Source organism: Aethina tumida, chromosome 2, assembly GCF_024364675.1.
Source record: "Aethina tumida isolate Nest 87 chromosome 2, icAetTumi1.1, whole genome shotgun sequence".
Lineage (NCBI taxonomy): Eukaryota > Metazoa > Arthropoda > Insecta > Coleoptera > Nitidulidae > Aethina > Aethina tumida.
In genome coordinates, this window is record NC_065436.1 from 5,183,294 (window position 1) to 5,208,898 (window position 25,605).

At 23.4% G+C, this 25,605-nt stretch overlaps 1 protein-coding gene across 1 annotated transcript in view; it reads left to right on the plus strand.

Moving 5' to 3' along the window:
• LOC109602466 (glutamate receptor ionotropic, kainate 1) overlaps positions 1 to 25,605 on the plus strand; it is a 309,420-nt gene that overhangs the window by 243,172 nt on the left and 40,643 nt on the right. Inside the window, exons 9-11 of the mRNA XM_049962522.1 lie at positions 988 to 1,191; positions 20,193 to 20,396; positions 24,989 to 25,093. Of these exons, the coding sequence (XP_049818479.1) occupies positions 988 to 1,191; positions 20,193 to 20,396; positions 24,989 to 25,093 (513 nt within the window). The remainder of the gene's footprint in view (positions 1 to 987; positions 1,192 to 20,192; positions 20,397 to 24,988; positions 25,094 to 25,605) is intronic.

Below are 25,605 nucleotides of genomic sequence, written 5' to 3' on the forward strand. Positions count from 1 at the left end.
AAATATAAGTTTATTATATATGGAATATTAATATATTATGTAGAAAAGTTCTTTAATATTTTATATTGAAATTTATCTATATTTACGTTAAAAATACGATTGTTTAACTTGTTGTAAGTAGGTAGAAAAGTTGTTGAACAACAAAAAAAAGTATTCAATTACTTTGATACAAAGTTGAACCGTATCAAAATGAAAGGGCACAGCAAAGTTAGAAAGTAGTATCATCAACATATAAAGGCAACATGGGCCTGGTAAAGTTATGCCCCAGCGGCATCGAACGAGATTTCATCTAAACAGAAAATAATCTTTGTAAATGAGATACTTGCGTGTAATATCCACGATAAATACATTTTCATACGGGGATAATACATGCCATTTGCAGGAAACCACCAACCAACATCTCAACGTTTAACATGCAGGGCATGCGAAAACTTTTCAAAACCTCTCTCCGTACTTTCGTTGTACATGTGCTGGTAGAATAAAATACATAAAAATAAAGTTTCATTTTTTACTTTAAGATTGTTAAATTGCATCCCGGCATCTGCTTTGTCATCCACGAAGCGGAGGCGATGTTTTAGATTCTAGTTTCTTTTGATATAAAGGGGATATGGGGGATATCCGCCAAAATAAATATGATTTAGTTTATCACGGGTTATACCAATGTACTACTGAGTTCTTGTTAGAGACGTAAGTCGGTTATAAAGCATATTCTGCTAGTTCCCTTTTTATTCTTGAGTCAAATAAATTTTACGACATCCGTCGAACTGAGTTTTTGGAAATGTTTCACGTCGCTCCTGAATTTTATTCACGTTTAAACATAACTAATAAAATTGTTTTTCCGCTGTAGTAACTATAAAAGTATATAACCTCGAACTAGGATTAGAACGTTAGCAGAAAGCATTTGTAAAAATTTCGGTCGGCCATAAACGCCACAATAAAATAATCATATAAATGGATGGCACATACAATTGGACGTTTGCTTTTCAGAAGCAGTTCTCCGGCTTGACGGGGAATATAGAATTTAATGACGGGAAAAGATCAAATTTCAAAGTGGATTTGCTGAAACTGAAGAAGGAGGAGATAAGGAAAGTGGGACAGTGGACCCTGGACGGGGGCATCAATATCACCGATCCCAATGCTTTCTATGAGAATCACGCGCCTAATATCACACTCGTCGTTATGACCCGAAAGGTGAGTGGACACTGTTTTTTTCAATTATTCATACTACCTTTATTTTATTTATATGTGATTGAACGAACTCTATTTATAAGTCTATTATTTAATTCCCTTACGTCAAATGTATTTTGAATATTTTAAATCTCCTCATAAAAATATTAAACACTTAATTACTGTTTAGACCTTAGTAAAAATTAAATAAACAATTTAATTTAATATTAAACTAGTAATAAATACAATTATTAAAAATTTTAAATTGGATTTGATTTCAGGTGGAGAAATTGTATAGTTCAACTAATTCATAGTTACACTGAAAATCTGATTTATAAAAAAATGGACTGAAAATTATAATATTAAAGGAACAAAATAATTTTTAAATCTAAAATGTTTACAACGGTTATCTCAGATATATTGTTGAGATGATTAAAAAATCTACAGTCACTGATAGGATCTACTATTTTCAATTTAAAATGAAAGCTTTCAAGGTATTATTACTATTTCACTTTATTATTCTAATTTTTTCAACAGGATACGTTTTTTACTTTGGATTAACTGAAATTTATCCATATCTTCTGATATTTCAGCAAGGTATGAAAGGAACACATACAAATTTTTATTTCTTATTGAAATACAATTTTAAAATCATTTTGAAAGCTTTTAGAAAATGTAATTCAAGGGTAGTGGGGAGAATTGTGTTACAAAATATTCTTCTAACAGCTATTATAAGAATATTTTGTAAGACAATTTGTTGTCATTGTATGTATCATTAGATCACAATAAGTATTTTATTTTAGAAACAGAACGAAAAATGGATATTAAGTCCCTATTATTTTTGCTTTACCAAATTAAAAATATCAGTGAACTCAAATTGCTGAATAATTAATAAATTTTACATTACATACTATAATTAATATATTAATTTTTTATCAAAAGAGAAAAATGATAAATGTGAGACCAAATCAAATTAAATATTTCAAATTACTAATTAAATATACAGGACATTAAAATAAAAAATAAAAATTAATATTATTAACTAGTCCTTAAGTATATATAAAAAAATAATAAATGAATAATCAATATCAATAACTTTTTTGTAAAAAAATAAATAATAATAATAAAAATATTTTTTTAAATTTAAAAAAGAGGTAAATTAAATAAGGGTAAGTTAAAAAAATAGATACATCAAATTACTGTTTTTCAAGCAAAGAGCAAATTGAATTTTGCCAGAACCTATTAAAATTAGTAATTAAATATACAGAATATTAAAATAAAAAAATAAAATTTGAAAATGTTAAGTAGCACTTAAATTTAATTACACAAAAAATAATCAATAACTTTTTGTCAAAAATATAATAATAATAAAAAAATTATTTTTAATTATAACTAAATGGAAGGTTAAAAAATAGGTACATCAAATTAAAATGTTTCTGTTTTTCAAGCACAGTTTTGTTAAAAAAAAAAAGAGTAGAATTTAACAGGAAGCTATTAGAATTAGTAATAATGTTAATTAAAGGACATTAAAATAAAAAAATCAAAATTAAAAATATTAACTAGCCCTTAAATATATATAAAACAATAATAAATGAATAATCAATAACTTTTTGTCCCAAAAAAATTAAAAACATAATTTTTAATTAGAATGTTAAGTATATATAAAAAAATAATAAATGAATAATCAATATCAATAACATTATTGTAAAAAAAATAATTAATAATAATAAAAATATTTTTTTAAATTTAAAAAAAAATATAAATTAAATAAAGGTAAGTTAAAAAAATAGATACATCGAATTACTGTTTTTTAAGCATAGTTTTATTAAAAAAAAGAGCAAATTGAATTTTGCCAGAACCTATTAAAATTAGTAATTAGTAGAACATTAAAATAAAAAAATAAAATTTGAAAATGTTAACTAGCCCTTAAATTTATTTACATAAAAAATAATCAATAACTTTTTTGTCAAAAAAATAATAATAATAAAAAAATTATTTTTAATTATAACTAAATGGAAAGTTAAAAAATAGGTACATCAAATTAAAATGTTTCTGTTTTTCAAGCAGAGTTTTGTCAAAAAAAAGAGTAGAATTTAACAGGAAGCTATTAAAATTTGTAATAATGTTAATTAAAGGACATTAAAATAAAAAAATCAAAATTAAAAATATTAACTAGCACTTAAATATATATAAAACAATAATAAATTAATAATTAATAACTTTTTGTCCTAAAAAAATTAAAAACATAATTTTTAATTAGAATGTTAAGTATATATAAAAAAATAATAAATGAATAATCAATATCAATAACTTTTTTGTAAAAAAAATAATAATAAAAATATTTTTTTAAATTTAAAAAAAAGATAAATTAAATTAAGGTAAGTTAAAAAAATAGATACATCGAATTACTGTTTTTTAAGCATAGTTTTATTAAAAAAAAGAGCAAATTGAATTTTGCCAGAACCTATTAAAATTAGTAATTAGTAGAACATTAAAATAAAAAAATAAAATTTGAAAATGTTAACTAGCCCTTAAATTTATTTACATAAAAAATAATCAATAACTTTTTTGTCAAAAAAATAATAATAATAAAAAAATTATTTTTAATTATAACTAAATGGAAAGTTAAAAAATAGGTACATCAAATTAAAATGTTTCTGTTTTTCAAGCACAGTTTTGTTAAAAAAAAAAGAGTAGAATTTAACAGGAAGCTATTAAAATAAAAAAATCAAAATTAAAAATATTAACTAGCCCTTAAATATATATAAAACAATAATAAATGAATAATCAATAACTTTTTGTCCTAAAAAAATTAAAAACATAATTTTTAATTAGAATGTTTCTGTTTTTCAATCATAATGTTGTTAGAAAAAGGGTAAATTGAATTTGGCAGGAACCTATTAAAATTAAAATTTCAAAATCCAATTTTTTTTTGTATGAAAACGAAATCGTTATGACAACTGTATATGAAAGCTATCCAATATCGTTTCACTTCACTTGTTTCAATTCGCAACACAAATTCGAAATAAATGGGGCAATTCAGATAAAGCGTAACATTTTTTATGTATATGTTTAAAACATAATCCCTTTTATAAAATTCAATTTCTTTCGAAATATATTGTCAGCGATAAAACTAAAAATTTCTGAAGTTCTACAGTTTATACATAAATTTTCAACATTTTTTAAATATTAATCGAAATAATAATTTGTTGTTTTTATATTGTTTTTAGAAATTGTATTACTTTTTTTATAATTCACAAGAATTTGTTTTTTATAATTATATATTTTAAATCTTCTTTTTTTTATAATTTTGATAAATCTGTATTATATATAATTATACGATAATTTTTCAGTTACTTTAAAATAACAATTTCATTATAAATATTTAAAAATATTTCAACAATTTTATAATATTTGTAGTATTATTAGGTTAGGTTAGGTTAGGTTAAGTTAGGTTAAGTTTGTTTAGTAATTACTTGTTTTATTTATTTTCCTCCTCTTTTTATATTAATTAAATTTTTAACAATTATATATAACTTACAACTAAAACAACTCTTAATATTTTTTAATAGTTCAGTTAATTTCAAATTAATTGATGATATTTTCATTTTTAATATTTGACCATATTTCAACAATTTAATATTTATTCATTAATTCAATATTATAACAACTTTTAGGATCTAAAATTTCAATATATTTGTATTATTATTAGGTTAGGTTAGGTTAAGTGAGGTTAAATTACTTTTATTTTATTAATTTTCCCCATTTACTTAATTTACATAAATTTTAAACAATTCTACAAAACTCAATTATTTATACCAACTCTAATTAACAATATATAAAACAAATTTCAACATTTTACCAAGAATGACCAGTTTTATAGTCTATATTACATTTTTATGAAATAAATTTGAGACAATTTTTTGATTTATTTATAAAACAATATAACATAACTATATTTATATTTATTATATTATTAATATTAATGATATAATTCAAGTGGTTTCTTGTTTTCTCTTCTTTCATGAAAAAATGATATACAGAGATGTCGTAAAATGCCCTCCTCCTTTATAGTGCCCATATGGCATATCTCAACTCAACAAAATTTAGTTTTATCGACAACAAAAGTTATCAGGGGCAACTTTTTACGACCTCACTGTATATTTAATCAAGTTTTTTTTGACAATTTGCTCAATTATCACATATTTAATCAACATTTTTACAAGTTTTATCATCTCTTAATATTTTATAACTTTAAATTGAGAAATTTCGATACCAATCTTGAAAGAACAGTTTTACATTTAAATGAAGCTCATAAAAAAATCAGAGGATCCACATAAATATGAGGCAATATAACATTGACATCCAATTTTGTTTGGATTTAATAAAAACCAGGCCGTGTTCTCCGAAAATAATAGGCCTAAGCTTAACACATACATTTGTAAAGCCAACGCGTAAATTCTTACTTTATCTTTGTCACATTGAGCGTGTCGTGCTTCTTCGTAAAAGAATTATGATTGCGGATAGGATCAAGATCCGAGTATAATATACACACTAAAATTGGACAATGGAGACTGTTACAAAAAATATATAACGTATTACAAAACATTTAATATTAATATGACATTTTAAATTAAGGTATTTATTTAATTTATCTCAGCACAATACTCCATTAATTAACAACAATCCCTGTGTCAAGGAATAACATGCATGGAATTAAGTTAATGTAATGGTGAAATTCCAGCTGACCGCTTAATAAATAACTTTCGATGCATTTAAATTACATGACGCAAATTATAACGTTTGTTAATCAAAGTCAGTGTCATTTGCACCCACATATTAATAATAAACAACATAAATTAATTTATTCTAGGGGAAAACTGTCTAAAAACAACTTTAAATTTACTATAAAATATTTAACTAAAAGTAATAGAATGTGTAAATAATTACAGAATAAATTCTAACCATTCATACATAAATTAGTTTGGTGATAATAAAAGTATTTTGACTGCGATTTAAATTAAAAGCCAATTTAAATCAATAAACATTTAAAATTCTATTTGTGTCTTGTATGTAAATTATGTTCAAATATTGGATGTGGAACATACTCGTGTATTTTTGTGTTACACTGATATATCAAAGCAAATTGTATCGTTACATTTGTATAGAAGTTACAAATAACAAAAGCACTTAAAAGTTTATTTTATACTCTCTAAATCCTGATTAATTACTAATAAATATTTCTGAAATTGGTGGTCAAAATTTGGGGGCAGTTAGATCACCTTCAATAATGAAGAAAATCTAAATATATTTTATTCTGCTGAAAAAAATACAGCCCTTTAAATTTTTGTAAACTTTGCCATGTATTACAATGAAATAATTTTTTTCCAGTGGCGTAGATTCTGAGGGATTCCCTTTTTCTCGCTCTACTTTGTATATTACTAAATATTTTTTAAAGGTATTAAAGTTTTCATATTCTTTGTACAATTTGGAAGAAAAAAGGTACTCTTGATTAATATTGATTATCAAGGCCGTTTTTGGGATATTTCAGTTTTAATGTTTATTTTAATTTTCTTCAAATTTTAAAAGTGAAATGTCTCAAAAGTGGCTAAGAAAAATGTATTCAAGAGTATCTTTTTTCTTTTAAAGTGTGTAAAGTATACAAAAAGTTTAATAGTTTTAAAAAATATTCAGTGGCGTAGAAAATAGGGTGAGAAAAAGAGGAGAAACTCCCTATTTTAGAAACAAAATAAACCTGAAAAATTAAATGTATATGTAATTAATTATAAAAATTATTAAATATGGTAAAAGTAATTCAATTATATACAACATATTATACATATTTAATATTCAGTAACTAGTCAAAAGTATGTAGTTCTTACGAAGTGGTCTCTGTTCAATAATATTAACAAATTTGTCTCTGAATATAAACCTTTGTGACAATTAGTTCACAATAGTGTAATTATATATAATCTTATTGTGGTTAGGGTGGTTTATTTCAAACAAAAACCTTTTGTGATGAAAACAATGCCCTTATTATAGCTAAACTGAATTATTCAAATACTGTGTAATTTTCTAATTTAATTATTTATATTTTATTTACCTTTTCTTGTCACATATTTAAAAAATATTATAATATGAATAGGTTACTGAAAATAGAAAAAACATATTACATTTTGAAGTGTGTAAAGTATACAAAAAGTTTAATAGTTTTAAAAAATATTCAGTGGCGTAGAAAATAGGATGAGAAAAAGAGGAGAAACTCCCTATTTTAGAAACAAAATAAACCTGAAAAATTAAATATGTAAGTAATTAATTATAAAAATTATTAAATATGGTAAAAGTAATTCAATTATATACAACATATTATACATATTTAATATTCAGTAACTAGTCAAAAGTATGTAGTTCTTACGAAGTGGTCTCTGTTCAATAATATTAACAAATTTGTCTCTGAATATAAACCTTTGTGACAATTAGTTCACAATAGTGTAATTATATATAATCTTATTGTGGTTAGGGTGGTTTATTTCAAACAAAAACCTTTTGAGATGAAAACAATGTCCTTATTATAGCTAACCTGAATTATTCAAATACTGTGTAATTTTCTAATTTAATTATTTATATTTTATTTACCTTTTCTTGTCACATATTTAAAAAATATTATAATATGAATAGGTTACTGAAAATAGAAAAAATATATTACATTTTGAAGGTAAACCGTACAGCAAATATCAATTTACACTAAAGTAGTTTCGTGATGGAGTATCAACTCCACAACCCCGAGGGTCGTGCCTATAATTCTAAACATTTTATACCTTTTTACCATCAACCTCTAACTGGAGGCGTTCTAACTAAAATATTTTAATTAAACAACAACCCTAATACTTTTGAAGTTAAAAAATAAATAAAAAAACATTGTTTTTAACCTTTTGTATGTATTTTAATTTTCCCTGCATGCAAGTAAAATTGAAAATGTCGTTTTTAATTATATACTCAAATTAACAGAAGGAACCAAATTCAATCTTAAAATGTGTTCGACCGTAATGTAATTAAAACCTAAAGGAAATCTGACACTTAATCGATATAATGTAATTTCTTCTTAATTATACGTTTTTTCACTGAGGAGCTGATATTAGTTTGATTTTTAATAACTGATTTTAATTAAAATGGTAAGGAGGGTATAAAATTGGAATGGTAAAAACCTCATTTAGACACGACTAAATTATAATTTACAAAATTGGATAAAATTAATTCATTTAAGGTTTAACAGTCTCCAGTATTCCAGTTTAAATGTTCCCTAATCATAAAATTCCTGGAATGCAATTAAATTAGGGAATGCTAGTCGTTGCGATGCAAGTTGCTACTTCTAGTTTTCATTCCCCTTACTTTTACCCGACAATAGTTTCACCGAATGCAGTGCAGAAAAATTGAAACAGTCGTCTTTTTTGAATATCATTTCCCTTTGAAGCGGCAAAATATCAGTTTCGGCGAAATTTATTTCTTTGCGAGATTTCTCACACAACAAACTTTTATTAACGTTTGTGTGCTTTTTAAGTCGTATTTTTTGAGTAAGATGTATGTACTACATTTGACATTTAATTAATCACTCAGTGCAATTCCTGAAAAAAAAAATTACCCCCGGGGAACAACGAAGTGAATCGTGAGGAAGCTCGAAACAAAGCACAAACATTTTTTTTGTTTATGCAAAGCAAGTTTTCGGAGTTTAATTAAAAGCAATGATATCTACAGAGTTAATAAAAGAGAGATTCCGTAGTGAGTGACCAAGAAGGGAAAGCTGTTAATACAATGAATCCCATGGGTGGTGCCCGGAGTTTTTCATTATGGCTGTGCCGGTCCCGTTCCATCCCCAGTGGCAGATACAAAGACAGTGATAAATAATCCGAAAATCACATTATAATTTTGGCAAATAAAATATCATTTTTACTCAACTTGAATCATTAATTAGAACTTGATAATAACACTGTCAAAAAATCGATTACTTCCACCATTATTTCTTTACTAATAATTTGTTTTTAAATATTATTTTTAACAATATATAATGTTCTAGCTTATTTCTTACAATTTTTTACAAAAACATCTTACATATATCCATTTAAAAATCATTTTTTTTGGTACCTAACTTAATTTAAATTTTTAATTTACAGTTACCCTTACTTCAAAATATATCTGGGCAAATCTGGCCAGTTCATAGAATGGCTGACGTTAACTACTTTGATTGAAACCGCAATTTCATCTAAATTAGTGGTTACTTCATAAGCTAGCTCAACTAATGTAGTTGAAATAATTGATAACTTCAAAGTAACACTGGGTCAAAGTCATTTAACTTAGTATATGTTAAAAGATCAATAAGTTTAAATTTTATTTATTTGCATGTTTAAAGGTGTGTTCAATGTGTACAAGTTGGGCTTAAGAACTTACTAAAATATGTAAAATAAATCTATAATAAAGCCTGTTTTGTCCTGCAATGTTGAATGGGGATACTTCTTTAAAAACCATCCAATATTTAGAAATACAGATGGCTTATACCCCCTTCTGAATTAAATCCATATTATTGAAGAATAAATAATTAATCCTTCAATTACTTCCCTGACAGTTGGTGCATACTTTAATGTAAATCTTACAATGAATTTTTAATGAATCCACAAAAAAGGCAACTGGTCCATTTCAAAACCTCCTTGTGTATCTTAAAATTAAATAGGCAGACTCCTACTCCACTAGGAAAGGAGAGATAATGTACCTCATCATTTTTCTTAATGGATGCTTAAACTACAAAGCATTTTAATTTATTTTTGACAGCCGGAAGTTCCTTTACAATTATTTAATACCCTTTTACATTCAGGTTTCCTTTGTAGGTTTGGATGTACAATTTTAGCTGTTGTTGATTGTTTGGCACTAGTTATTTATATACAGAGATCCCCTAAGAAACTATCCAGATCAATAATCGTTGCTAATAGATTTTTCTCGTTTCCTTTTGTTTCCTTATTTTGTTATTGTTTACTTTGCCTAGTTTATCAAAATGTGGCACCTGTTTTGACTGAGATGACAGTAAAGGCACCGTGACTTCACTATTATTAGTAAACAGAGTTAAGCACTTGATTGTATATCTGTAATTTATGAAACATTTGTTAGTGTTTAGATTAACTGTTTTTAACAACTGTTTCTTCTCCATGTTCTCTCCATAAATTCCACCGTAAACATTTTTCTGAGTAAATTTATGTGACAAATTTCATTAACTCAGCCCAAACAATCATCATTAATATTAATACCAAAAATACAAGTGTTTAAAATAGATGTATTTGAGTTTAAACCTCAAACAATTAAAGAGTTGGAGAATTTTTTAAGAAAAATAACGTGTTTTTATTCAGTTTTAAGTTTACATTACTGTTGACGTTGGTTTCATTTTGTTATACTTTCTTTATAAATTTACATTATACCAACATCATTATTATTATTGTAGGTACTTGTTTATTTCGATTTTAGTTATTTATTTTGGTTATGAAAACAAAGTATAATTAATAAATATACCAGACCCAAAATTGTTGTAAAATACAATACGTAATTATATAAATATCAATATCCAATTTAATTTAGTGATGGAAATATTTTAGAACTTCAATCAATTAATGAAAAGTCAATAAAACCACTACGAATTTTTCATTTTTCCAGTTCTATATAGCTGGAATTTATATAAAACGAGTAGTTTTGAAATTAATAGGCAATCTGTAAAAATGAAATTTATATTTTAACCCTCAAGCGATGGTACACAAAAGTAAATCAATACATTCAAAATAAATTTGCCATTTTTTTCTAGTTAAATTAATAATATATGTTTAATATTATTCAAATTAGTAAAGTACTTAGCATATAAATGTTTTAATTATTTACGTAATAGTATTAAATCATTAAATAATTATATTATATTGTAAATTGAAACTAATTTTAATTATTGTAATAATGGTATATCGTTGATTAAACCTATAATTAAATTTTGATGAAAAAACAAATTAAATCAATCATTTTCTATTAGTAATTATGATATTAAAATTATCATAATATAATTATGATATATAAATTATTATTTAATATAAACACAAAACTGAAACATAAAATTATCAAGTTGAATGTTTATTAACAATAATTAAATTATTACAGATTTTGCCTCTATAAAAAAACTGTAATACTGAAATACATATTTAATAATTTTTTTATATATAGAATAAGCAATAATTTGTTATAAAATGAACATTATAATTGGTATTATTTACCGTAATTTTAAATAAATAATAATAATAATAATAATAATCTCAAAATTTAAGTATGAAATAGGTATCAATATGAGCCAACCTTTCTAACCAAGTTTGTTGCTTCGTACCTAGTTTGAATGGAGTATAGGTTGTTCAATACTTGTTCATTAAGACTTTTAAGAATTTATTAAATATATAGTATAGTATCTGTAGTTTTCTACAAAAGTTGATGTCTATTTATAATTAAATTTTGTTAAAAAACAATTAAGAAATAATTTTCTATTAGTAATTATGATATTATATTTTAAATATATAAATTAATATGTAATATGAACACAAAATAGAAACATAAAGTTATCAAGTTGAATGTTTATTGAACAGGCTAACAATCATTAAATTGATACAGGGCAATTTTTTGTTGTCCAAAATAGCTGACAGATTTTGTCTATGTGAAAACAATTGTAATACTGAAATACATATTTAATAATTCTTTCTATATGGAATAAAAAAAGATTATTTTCATAATCTATAGAGTATTCACATAAGGTAATGAGTGGAGCATGCTCATAGTACACTTGATTGTAAACAGGACCGTATTTAAAACTAAAAATATCCAAATAATATTTTTATACAAATATAAAATAATTCTTTTGAACTCAATAATTTGTTATAAAAATGAACATTATAATTGGTATTATTTACCGGGATTTTAAATACATAATAATAATAGTAAATAAATAAATGTGTAATCTCAAAATTTAAGTATGAAATAGGTATCAATATGAGCCAACCTTTCTAACCAAGTTCGTTGATTCGTACCTAGTTGAATAGAGTATAGGTTGTTCAATTCTTGCTCATTAAGACTTTTAAGAATTTATTAAATATATAGTATAGTATCTGTAATTTTCTACAGAAGTTGATGTCTATTTATAATTAAATTTTGTTAAAAAAACAATTAATAAATAATTTTCTATTAGTAATTATGATATTATAATTTAAATATATAAATTAATATTTAATATGAACACAAAACTGAAACATAAAGTTATCAAGTTGAATGTTTATTGAACAGGCTAACAATCAAACAATAACAAATTGTTACAGGGCAATTTTTTGTTGTCCAAAATAGCTGACAGATTTTGTCTATGTGAAAACAATTGTAATACTGAAATACATATTCAATAATTTTTTTCTATATGGAATAAAAATAGATTATTTTCATAATCTATAGAGAATTCACATAAGGTAATGATTGTAAACATATATTTAAAACTAAAAATATCCAAATAATATTTTAATACAAATGTTAAATAGTTCTTTTGAACTCAATAATTTGTTATAAAATGATAATTATAATTGGTATTGTTTATCGTAATTTTAAACAACAATAATAATAATAATAATTAAATAAATATGTAACTTCAAAATTTATGTATGAAAAAGGTATCAATTTGAATCAACCTTTCTAACCAAATTTGTTGCTCTGTACCCAGTTTGAATGGAATATAGGTTGTTCAATTCTTACTCATTAAGACTATTAAGAATTTATTAAATATATAGTGTCTGTATTTTTCTACAAAAGTTGATGTATCAATACAAGATTTATTGTTGAACTTAAATTATTCATTAATACCTTTTATATCAATCATTTTTTATTAGTAATTATTATATTAAAATTTAAATTTATAAATTAATTTGTAATATGAACAAAAAACTGAAACATACAGTTATTAAGTTGAATGTTTAATGGACAAGCAAACAATCATTCAATTGTTACAGGACAACTTTTTGTTATCCAAAATAGCTGATAGATTTTGTCTATGTGAAAACAACAGTAATACTGAATTAAATAAGTATTTTAAAAAAATACTATTTAAAACTAAAAATATCCAAATCATATTTTTATACAAATGTAAAATAATTTTTTTAACTCAATCATTTTTTATAAAATGAACATTATATTTGGTATTATTTACCGAAATTTTAAATAAATAATAATAATAGTAAATAAATAAATATGTAACCTCAAAATTTAAGTATGAAGTAGGTATCATTATGAACCAACCTTTCTAACCAAATTTGGGACTCCATATCTAGTTTGAATGGAGTATAGGTTGTTCAATTCTTACTCATTAAGACCATTAAGAATTTATAAAATATATAATGTCTATAGTTTTTTACAGAAGTTGATATATCAGTACAAGATTTATTGTTGAACTTAAATTATTCATTAATACCATTTTTATGAGATAAAACATGCAGTCACTGGTCTTCCAAATCAACGTCAAAGTATGCTAGATAAGTCAGAAATGGGTTTTCTATTTTCTTCCAAAGTGTATTCGTCTCATACATAACAAAACACCTTTGAATGATTCACACAGCTATGCCTGGTTGTAAATGCCACGGTTTTACTTCAGGGTTTTAATATTGATCAACAGTATAACATTACTCATGAAAGCTGTTTATTACTGTTGAAAAATATATGAAAACAACAGTAATACTGAATTAAACACCTATTTAAAAAAAGTAAATACATATTTTATAATTTTTTTGTACATAGAGAAAAATTGATTTTCATAATCTATAGTGTGTTCACATAAGGTAATGAGTCGAACATGCGCATAGTACACGTGATTGCAAACAGGACCGTATTTAAAACTAAAAATATCCTAATTATATTTTTATACAAATATAAAAAAATTTTTTTGGATTCAATAATTTGTTATAAAAGTGAACTTTATAATTGGTATTATTTAATGTAACTTTAAATAAATAATAATAATAAAAATAAATAAATAAATAAATATGTAACCTCAAAATTATATTATATTAAAAATATCCTAAATGAATTCTTTGTTTTGTGACACCTAAAAAAGAATTAATTTAGTTGGTCAGTGTTTATTTATCATGTTACTGTTGAAAAATAGTCTGACTTTTAACGGAAATTATGCTAAATTAGGAACAATTTATCACTGAAAGAGATATTTTGTCAGGGATACTCATTCATACTCATATTTTTCCGGACTCACTGTTGCGATTAATAACCACAACAAAATGTTGAACAAAAACCTTTTGGATTTACTCTGTTTTCTTGTTATAATGATCTTGTTCAAGTTTAACCCATTGTAAGTGATACCGTTGTAAACAAGTTTAGCCGTGTTCCTGTCGAAACCCGGAGTGATTTTAATTTCGCGTTGGAGAACGTCCATAAAAATTCCCTCCTTCACAAGATACGCCCTCATAATTTTTCATCTAATCTCAAGTAACAAGTAACGTGTTACAAACAAATATAAATTATGAAATCCCTCAGCCCCGTTCGTCTGGTAACTTGTTAAATATCAAAAATTTTAATTTATACCGCCGGATTCCCTGCCACACAAAAAATCTAATAAATCAGATCCTCCACGGAAGCTAATTATTACTGACAGCTTCATTTGCTCGGAATCGTTGTGATAAATTGTTTTCTTGTTTAACAACTTCCAATAAATCTTCAGAAATTTATTTACTAACATGTCCGCTGAAAGCCCATGAAACTTCGCTCTCCAATATTTATTTATTTGATTACCGACTTCCTTCCATTAATCTAGTTCTTTCTTTTATATCATTTTCTCTTATTAGTGTGAACTTATATAATTGGATTATTAACTGTTTATTACATTGCAAAGAACAATGAACTATAAAGTAAATAATGATTTTAATTAACTTACTTTATGTGTTAATAATGAAGTCGTTTCTACTAAATTAAAATTTTGATAAATGTTTATTTTAATAGACGAGGAAATTTTAGATTTGAAATCGTTATCGTGAACTAAATTCCATTTTACGATAATTATATCGATTTTAGATAAAATACACTATTTATCTCAACTTAACTGAAGTCATCAGACATTTATTTCAGCAGATAAATGTAAATAATTTATGTAGCTAACTTAAAATAGATGAGAATATAAAACAAAATCCTTATACAACATATAAAACAAAAATTGATAATTAAATATAAATTATTAGTATTGTTATAAGTTATTAATTTCGTTATTATTAGTGTCGAATGCTTTAAAAACAATGCAATATTAATTACAATTATTAATCATTCATTTTTTAGACATAAAATATTAGTGGAAAATTAAAAATTTTAATTTTTCATATAATTGAAAATTGTTATAACAGTACATAATTTATTCTTTTATAACAATTAATTGTATCTATTAATTATTTTTAATATTAAATTTTATCCATTGAAAATTGAAGAAAAAAAAATGATAATAAGTATTAGTTTAAGTAACAATTTTTAAAAATTTAGATTGCAGAATATTTTTATAATATTTGATTATTAAGTTTTTATTAATACATAAATTTTATTGTTTCAAAAAAATGGCGAATGCGAATAGCAACAGTTAATTGCAATTAAAAATGAATGTAATCATTAACTATTTTAACAACAAATAATCTTTTTCAAAAATTAATAATTGGTTATGATATTTATAATTATTTATCATTAATTAATTGTTTTAATAATAAATATCCTTATTTATAAATTAATAATTAAATATAAATTATTAGTTACAGATAAAAAAATAGTAAACAGTTTTCTTTTTAAGACAATTGTTTTTAAAATAATATTTTTTTATTAATGATGTGTTAATAATGAAGTCGTTTCTTCTAAATTAAAATGTTGATAAATGTTAATTTTAATAGAAGGTATTTAATGAGGAAATTTTAGATTTGAAATCGTTACCGTGAACTAAATTCCATTTTACGAAAATTAAATCGATTTTAGACTATTTATCTCAACTTAACTGGAGTCATCAGACATTTATTTCAACAGATAAATGTAAATAATTTATGTAGGTAACTTAAAATGGACGGTGATATAAATCAAAATCCTTATACAACATATAAAACTAATAAAATATTATTTCTTACATTATTCTTATCACAAATAGTTTCTTAGTTATTTATCTCTGTGCTCCATATTATTATTTAATATTTAGTCTATGAGTTACTTGTTAATGTGGCTAAAATTTAAATAATTTAATATATTTTATACATACTCATCTAATTAGAATTCACACATTATCGAATAATCGAATAATAATTTTTTACGGGGGTGCCGAACACCGTCCCACATTCCTCATGATCTGAACATTAACTTTAAACATTTATCCGGTCTCAATTTTTCCAAACGAAATCCCGGAGCCGCTGAGAAAAAAAAATTCTATTTAAATCGAAAGGGGATCTTCAAGCATAAATCATTATCAGCTTCTCTTCTACATTGTCGCTCTTTTCTGTGTTCTTTTTATCGTTTCATATATATTCGGGCAACATTTTTTTTCTTCCCTCTTATATATAAGGGATGCTAATAATACGGAACGTGTTTTATTTACGTTAGAAAATCGAACATCGTGAAGTGTAGTAAAAAAATATTTATTTACGCCTATGGAATTTTTGATTATTGGTGTAATCTGTTTTATTCTATCATAATGGAAATTTGAATATGAAATATTAAGTAAAAAAGTAAAATGGATAAACTTTTTTACATTTAACACATTTTAATACAAATTCCATTGTTCTTATATTTGTTTCATGTACTTTGTTAAATAATAAAATGTTATATATTAAAAACATCAGGATACCAAATGTTTTGTAAATTTAGTTTAAATACAATAATATATTTTAAAATATTTATTTATATGTAATAAAATTAATCTATTTCGTAAAATATATTTGCTATTTTAAAATAAATTATAGATTATTATTATTAATTCTAATCAGATGAAGAGAACTTTTCTGTAATTATTGAATGTGATTAGTAATTATTTTTATCATATTTATAACAATTATTAATAATTATCTAGTTAAAAATTGATAATTAAATAAAAATTATTAGTTGTATAGTTATTAGTTATTAATTTCATTATTAATAGTGTCGAATGCGTTGAAAACAGTCGAATTTTAATTACAATAAAATATGAGTGGAAAATTAAAAATTTTAATTTCTCATATAATTGAAAACTATTATTATTACAGTATTTAATTTATTCTTTTATAACAATTGATTATATCTATTAATTATTTTTAATACTAAATTTCATTTTTTGAAAATTGTGGATAATTGCATATAAATTATTAGTTTTAGGCGTGAAATAATAAATGTTAATAAGCATTAGTTTAAGTAATAATTTTTAAAATTTTAGATTACAGAATATTTTTATTTTAATGTATTTTAATTAATACTTCAATTTCACTGTTAATATAAAAACAGTTATTTGCAATTAAAAATTAATATAATCATTATTTTAACAACAAATAATGTTCAAAAATTAATAATTAGTCCTGTTATTTATAATTATTTATCATTTATTAATTGTTTTAGTAATACATTTCCTTATTTAAAAATTAATAATTAAACATAAATTATTAGTTACAGATAAAAAATAGTAAACACAGTTTTCTTTCTAAGAAAATATATATATTATTATTATTATTATTATTATTATTATTATGTGATGTTTAATTAATTCCAATTAGAATATATAAATATTATAGTTTTTTCCTTCTTCAATTATTAATAATTAAGCTTAAATTATTAGTTACAGATAAAAAATATATAATTTGTCGTGTGATTATTGTTTTCTTTTTAAAGTAATATTTTATTATTAATTATCGTTTATTAAAAGTTACAATTGGGGAATGTAATTTTAGCTTTTCCTTTTTCAAAAATTAATAATTAAGTTTAAATTATTAGTTTCAGAAACAAAAAATATGATTTATGGTGTAATTATTGTCTTCTTTTTAAAATAATACTTTTTTATTTATTATCGTTTATTAAAAGGTCCAATTAGGGAATGTAATTTTAGCTTTTCCTTTTTCAACAATTAATAATTAAGTTTAAATTATTACTAACAGATAAAAATATATATAATTTGTTGTGTGATTATTGTTTCCTTCTCAATATAATATTTTATTATCAATTATCGTTTATTAAAAATTCCAATTAGAGAATGTAATTTTAGCTTTTCCTTGTTCAAAAATTAATAATCAAGTTTAAATTATTAGTTTCAGATAAAAAATATAATTTGTTGTGTGATTATTGTCTTCTTTTTAAAATAATATTTTTTTATTTGTTATCGTTTATTAAAAGTTCCAATTAGGGAATGTAATTTTAGCTTTTTCTTTTTCAAAAATTAATAATTAAGTTTAAATTATTAGAAACAGATAAAAAATATATAATTTGTTTTGTGATTATTGTTTTCTTTTCAATATAATATTTTATTATTAATTATAGTTTATTAAAAATTCCAATTAGAAAATGTAATTTTAGCTTTTTCTTGTTCAAAAACGAATAATAAAGTTTAAATTATTAGTTACAAATAAAAAAATATAATTTGTTGTGTGATTGTTGTCTTCCTTTTAAAATACTATTTATTTATTAATTATCGTTTATTAAAAGTTTCAATTAGAGATTTTAGATTTTTCTTGTCCAAAAATTAATAATTAAGTTTAAATTATTAGTCACAGATAAAAAAAATATAATTTATTGTTTTCTTTTTAAAATAAAATGTTATTTTATATTAAATATCGTTTATTAAAGGTTCCAATTATAGAAAGTAATTAGAACTTTTTCTTTGTTCATAAATTAATAATTAAATTGACATTATTAGTTACAGACAAAAAATGGTATTTGTTGTGTTTTATTATTATTATAATAATAATAATAAAACTATATTTTTATAATTATTGATTGATTTATTAATTATTTTTTAACAAAGTTTCTTCATTAAATATTAATAATTTAGTATAAGTTTTATTTAGTCGAATTTTCATTTTGAAATATAAAAATTTTATTACCTAAATTAATTATATTTATATAATTAATAAATAATTAATAAATTTCGATTAAAAGATGTTGTTTTAAACATAATATTTTAAAAAAATGGTGAAAGAACTGAAATTCTTTGAAAGTAGTAATATTAATTATTTGTATTAATTAATTACCTTTCTTGAATACTCATACTAAATTCATATTAATGATTATTAACAGAATATTCATTATATCCAAGTTGAGAAATGGTGAATGCGACAAATATTAATTAATTGATAATAATCATTAATTATATTAAAAATTTTTTATTTATATGGAATATATTTGAGATAAAATTAAAATTCTAATAATAACCTTTAGCAAATTGTATATGTAATCTATATTTATATAAAAGTTTTAATATAATAATAGTTACCTAATAATTTAATTGAGTAATTATTTAATTGAGTAATTAAAAATTATTTCAAAAACATTTAAAGTAAACTAATTAAATATCTACAACATGTGATAATTCAATTTAGATTTAACAATAAAAATAATTTTTTAAAAATTAATTATGGGAATTGCTTTAAAAAAACAAATACTACTTACAAATAATAATAGCAAAGTATAAATAGGACATGAACCTGATATTCAGAAAAAACAAAAGTCTGACAAATGAATTGGAAATGCACATTTATAATTACTGAGGCAGCTTTTCCGAGTTCCTTAATTGCAATTAGAACCTAGTGGAAGTTTGAAGTGGAAATTAAAGAAATCTCTAGTTTTTGATGTCGTCATTAAACACTAAAGTTACGCCTTTCCCCTCTGATGATCCCAGTTACCGTTTTACCGACGACTCCATTTCTCCACATAAAGCACGTCGTCGTGACGCCCGTCCGTCGTTAATGACCAGACGCGTGTGCGTGCCAGTTAAAGCGAATATTTGATTGCAGGAGCGGCCGTATGTGATGGTGAAGAACGACAAGAATTTAACAGGCAACGCACGGTACGAGGGCTTCTGCATCGACCTATTGAAATGGATTGCGGGACAGGTGGGCTTCCAATACACCATACGACTGGTGCCCGATAATATGTACGGCGTCTACGATCCGGACAAGAAGGAATGGAACGGCATTGTCAGGGAGCTTATGGAAAAGGTGAGGAGAGAATATTAATAATCGTGATAAAAACGTGCGATGGCCGAGATAATGGACCTTTTAACTTAAATCTATTTTATATTACGACGCAAAAATAGGCGGAAAACGTGACGAAATAACCTTTTTATTAAGAACGATGACTCAGTATACAGGGTGAATTTTTACTTATACCCATAAATTTAGGTTTTAATTCACCAAAATTATAAATCATCCTATATACTTTCGAATTATCATATAAATCATTTTTATTAATAGGGTATGAGGTATTTATGAGTCTTCTTTTCAAAGATAAAATCGTTATTTTCATTCCATAATAATTTGAATATAAAATGGGTATGTTAAATATAATTTATTTCAGTTTCTTAAACTATTATGGACAAAATTATCCATCCAATACTTTTCAACGAAAGTGTACGAGAGTGGTGACCGATTTGGACCTCAATTTTTTCCTAAATAGTACATCAGAAACAAATATTATCCTGAAAATTTGAGCCCCATTAAATCAAATTCGACCACTGGAGAATTTTTTGAAAAAAAACAATTTTTAAGTCATTTTCAAAAATGTGTATCTCATCTTCTATATAACTTAGAGATTCCGTTCAAACGGTATTCTTCTTTGCCAACCCTCCACTTTTAAGAAAAAAATAGATATTGGTGTTAAACTCATTTGTGGCGTAGCTGGAAGCTTCTAACTAAACCGCTGTATGAGCAAAATTTTACCTGTTTTCAAAATGCTGTCAAATGTACACCTTCCAAAGTATGGGGTTAAATAACTACTAATATTTTTTGTGGGGGTATATTCTGTTGATATCTGCCCATTTTTTCCTTAATTGTTTCGATTCCGTTATTATACATCCATCTTTAGTAAAACCTCAGATAAAACGTCTTCCAAAAACATAAAAACGTTAACAAACATGTGAAAAAATTAACTCTCACGCAAAACGTTTTTAGTGTTCGTTATAGTTCACCCACTACTTGCTGAAAAGGGTGGGTACATTTACAGTAATTAAATTTATGAAGTAATTATGTGGAGTCGCACAGCGGAATGCCGAACTTATTATGAAGTTTAGATTTTCATAATATACAAGTTTGTCACGTACATTCCGACTTTATGTTGGAACTTTCGACTTTCACACATCTGTGTTAATTTACGACTTGATACTATATATTATTTTTGGTGGTGTTTTATTGTAAATATTGTTTGAGGGTTTATAATTTATTTTTAGTTTGATATATATTTTATCAAAATTAAGTATATTAAAATAGTGTAAAATATGACATTTTGTTTACAGATGTTGAACTATATTATTAAATTGAATAAAAATATTTACAAAATATCTGTGCACATAAATAAACAGTATTCATTAAATTGTACAATAAACTGTCTTAATTATAAAATACATGTTACTAAAAGATGTTTAAATATGAAATATAAATATTTGAAATATTTGTAGTGTACATTTATGAGTTAATAAAATAAATTAATAATTTATCTTTTACTCTTCATATTTAATAAATTACTTTTTTTAATATAAAACAATTAATTACCAATAGAATAATTATTGTAGAACATATATTTATTTTAAAAAATTAGTACAAATGTAAATTCTGTGAAAATAAATAATATTTAGATAGAAAATCATATTTCATCCTGGTTATCGAATTAAACAAATTTATTTTGCTTTCAATTCAATCATTAAAATAATAATAACAAGATAAAATTTGTATTCAACTTAATTAACTAAATATAAATATTAAAAACAAAAATTATAATTTTGTCTTATATTTCATACTGATTATTATATTCTAAATTTAGTTTTTGAGTAATATACAAATTGTTTCTAAAATATCTCGACAAAATATGTTATCAAATAGAATAAATTAATAAACAAATATATCTAAGCAAAATTTATTTCTCTTTCTCTCTCAATTTAAAATGTTCTGTTTCGAAAACATTTGGTCCAAACGTATTTAAATTTTTTATGTTATAACCTAAACTGTGCAGCAGTAGTTTTTTTATTATATAAATAAATCATCGTATTATTATATACTTCAATGATGGACGCATTCGCCATTTTTTTAAATTTTCAATAATGGTGAATGAAATCAAACGATAAATTGAAATTTTATTGTAAAGATTTACAAAAAGGATGTAACGATAATAATAAAATAAACAATACTCAAGAAGAAAATTTATTATATAAACTAATATTACATTATTAAAGCAGATTTTAATATTTTTTAATATTGAATCACCAAATTTATTAAATAAATATATAATAATATAAAATATATATAATATTAAATAAATAATTATAATAAATTAGTAAAAATAGATTTAAATACATGGAAAGCAATGAAAGTGAAAGTAAAAAGTTGCTTTAATTTTACCCATTGAAAAATAAAAATGAACGTTTTGTTTTAAATTAAAAACAAAATCTGTAGTTTTGTCTCATATTTGATATTTATTATTATATTTTAAATTTAGTTTTTAAGTAATATACACGGTGTATATAGTATCAAATAGAACACATTTAATAAATAAGAAAATATACACAAAATTTATTTCTAAAATTTCTCTTTCTCTCTCAATTAAAAATATTTTTATATTTAGGTAACATTTGGTCCAATCGTGTTTAAATATTTTATGTATGTATCCTAAACTGTGTAGCAGTAGTTTTTTTATTATATAAATAAAACATCATATTATTAAATACTTCAAAGGTTCACGTATTATTAAATACTTCACCATTTTTTAAACTTTCAATAATGGTGAATGAACTTCAAACGATAAATTGAAATTTTATTGTGAAGATTTGTAAAAAGGACGTAATGATAATAATATAATAAACAATAATCAAGTAGAAAATTTATTATATAATCAAATACTGCATTATTAAAGCAGATTTTATTTTTTAAAATTGAATCACCAAATTTATTAAATAAATATATAATATCATATATTTTATAAAATATATATAATATTAAACAAATAATTATAATAAATTAGTAAAAATTTAATACATGGAAAGCAATGAAAGTGAAAGTAAAAAGTTGCTTTAATTTTTCCCATTGAAAAATAAAAATGAACGTTTTTATTTTAAAAATTAAAAACAAAAACTATAATTTTACTTATATATTATTATTATATTCTAAATTTAGTTCTTGAGTAATATACAAGATGTTTCTAAAATATGTGGACACAATATGGTAGCAAATAGAGAACATTTAATAAACAAGAAAATCTAAACAAAATTTATTTTTAAAGTCTCTCTTGAGGAAAATACAGCCCCTTAATTTTAAATTTACTTATATTTCTGTAATATTTGGTCCAATCGGGTTTAAATTTTTTATGTATTATCGTAAACTATGTACTTACAATTCACTTTAATAAACTTTTCATAATGACACAGTGGCGTAGATTATAGGGAATCCTCCTCTTTCTATAGCCCCATTTTATTCGCCACTGTATATTTTTTAAAACTATTAAGCTTTTCATATTCTTAGCATAATTTAGAAGAGAAAAGTACTCCTTATTAATATTGATTATCACAGCCGTTTTAAAGATATTTCAGTTTTAATGTGTGAAGAAAATTATATTGAACATTTAATCTGAAATATGTCGAAAACGGCTGTGACAATCAAAATTAATCAAGAGTGCAATTTTTCTTCTAAATTGCGCAAAGAATATGAAAGGCTTAAAAGTTTTAAAAAATATGCAGTGGCGTAGAAAATAAATCAAGAAAAAGGGGGAACTCCCTGAATCTACACCACTGTAACAATACAGTAAAAGTACATTATATTTTAATATTGTATGTAATAATGTGTTTCAGGATAATACATACCAAATTCAAACACAATTTGGTCAAAGCCTACAAAAGTATAAGAAAAAATCCATTTTTGAAATATATATTTGAGGGGTTGTAATTTATTCTGGAGAAATTTTAGAAAAAAATATTTAGATTTTGTTCATTATTGGACAAATTCCATTTGTTTCTTAAATTCTAATATTGTCCTAATTTTGTTAGCAGGGGTGGAAAATTATATTTTCTTAGTATTGGTCAATTTAATATATAAGAAAGTAATTTGAAAATCTAAATCTGGAATCTAAATATTCTACAATTTTTAAATCAATTGTATCAATTTATGATAAGTTAATTAAAAAATTAAGTTAATTAATTGTTATATAAATTTAGACATTCAAAACAATATATAATATAATATAATATAATCAAGAGAAAAGTAATATTTTATTCAATTCAGTTATTAATTATTGTTAACGATAAATTAATTAAAGTATTTAAGGAAGTTAAATTAATTTTGGTTCCAATGGTTGGAGATTAATGGGGGTTGAGTTAATTGAATGACAATGAACTGGATACAACAGAGATCTAAAAACTTTTAAACTATGTTAACGTTTTATTTATTAAGTATGTATAACACTGTGTTCTACAAATACTCTTATCATACCCTAATAACTTTGTCAGCCCTAAATAATTCAATTCGTAAACACAGAAAACACATTCAACTGTTACTCGTCATTTCCTGCAAGGATGCGGACCGACAAATTGAGAAAGCGTTTTGATTTTCAGAGAGCGGACCTGGCTGTGGCTTCCATGACAATAAATTATGCAAGGGAGAGCGTAATAGACTTCACTAAACCATTTATGAACCTCGGCATTGGAATTCTATTCAAGGTAAGACTCGTGCTTCTTACCCCGTCCGTTTTTTGTCCTAACGCGGAACTTGAATAAATCAACGTGCAGGATCGATCCACCGCATCCGGCTTCTTTGCTGCGGTTTTTTGCATGTACGCCACTTTCAATGCGTTTTCGGATGAAATTGATAGATGAAATTGATATTTTTGTGGTGGCTGGATGAGCATGACAAAGGAAATGCACGTTCCAATGTTTTAGAGTTACTTTTTTAGCGGAAATTGATTACACTTTTGGTGTTGTTTGAAAGAATGAATGATGCACATTTAATATTTTTACACAATGGTTATAATGCATGACAGTTTTTTTATTAATGTTTTGTATTTTCTTACACACTGTTAAGTTTTTACAAGTTTTATATTTAATGATCCCGTGGGTGAAAAGTTATATTTAAGTATAATGTATATAGTAGTATTAATTAATATAGTAACTAAAATGTTAAATATTTTATAGTAGTCATAATTCTTTTATTTAATGTTAAGTGTTAAAATAAT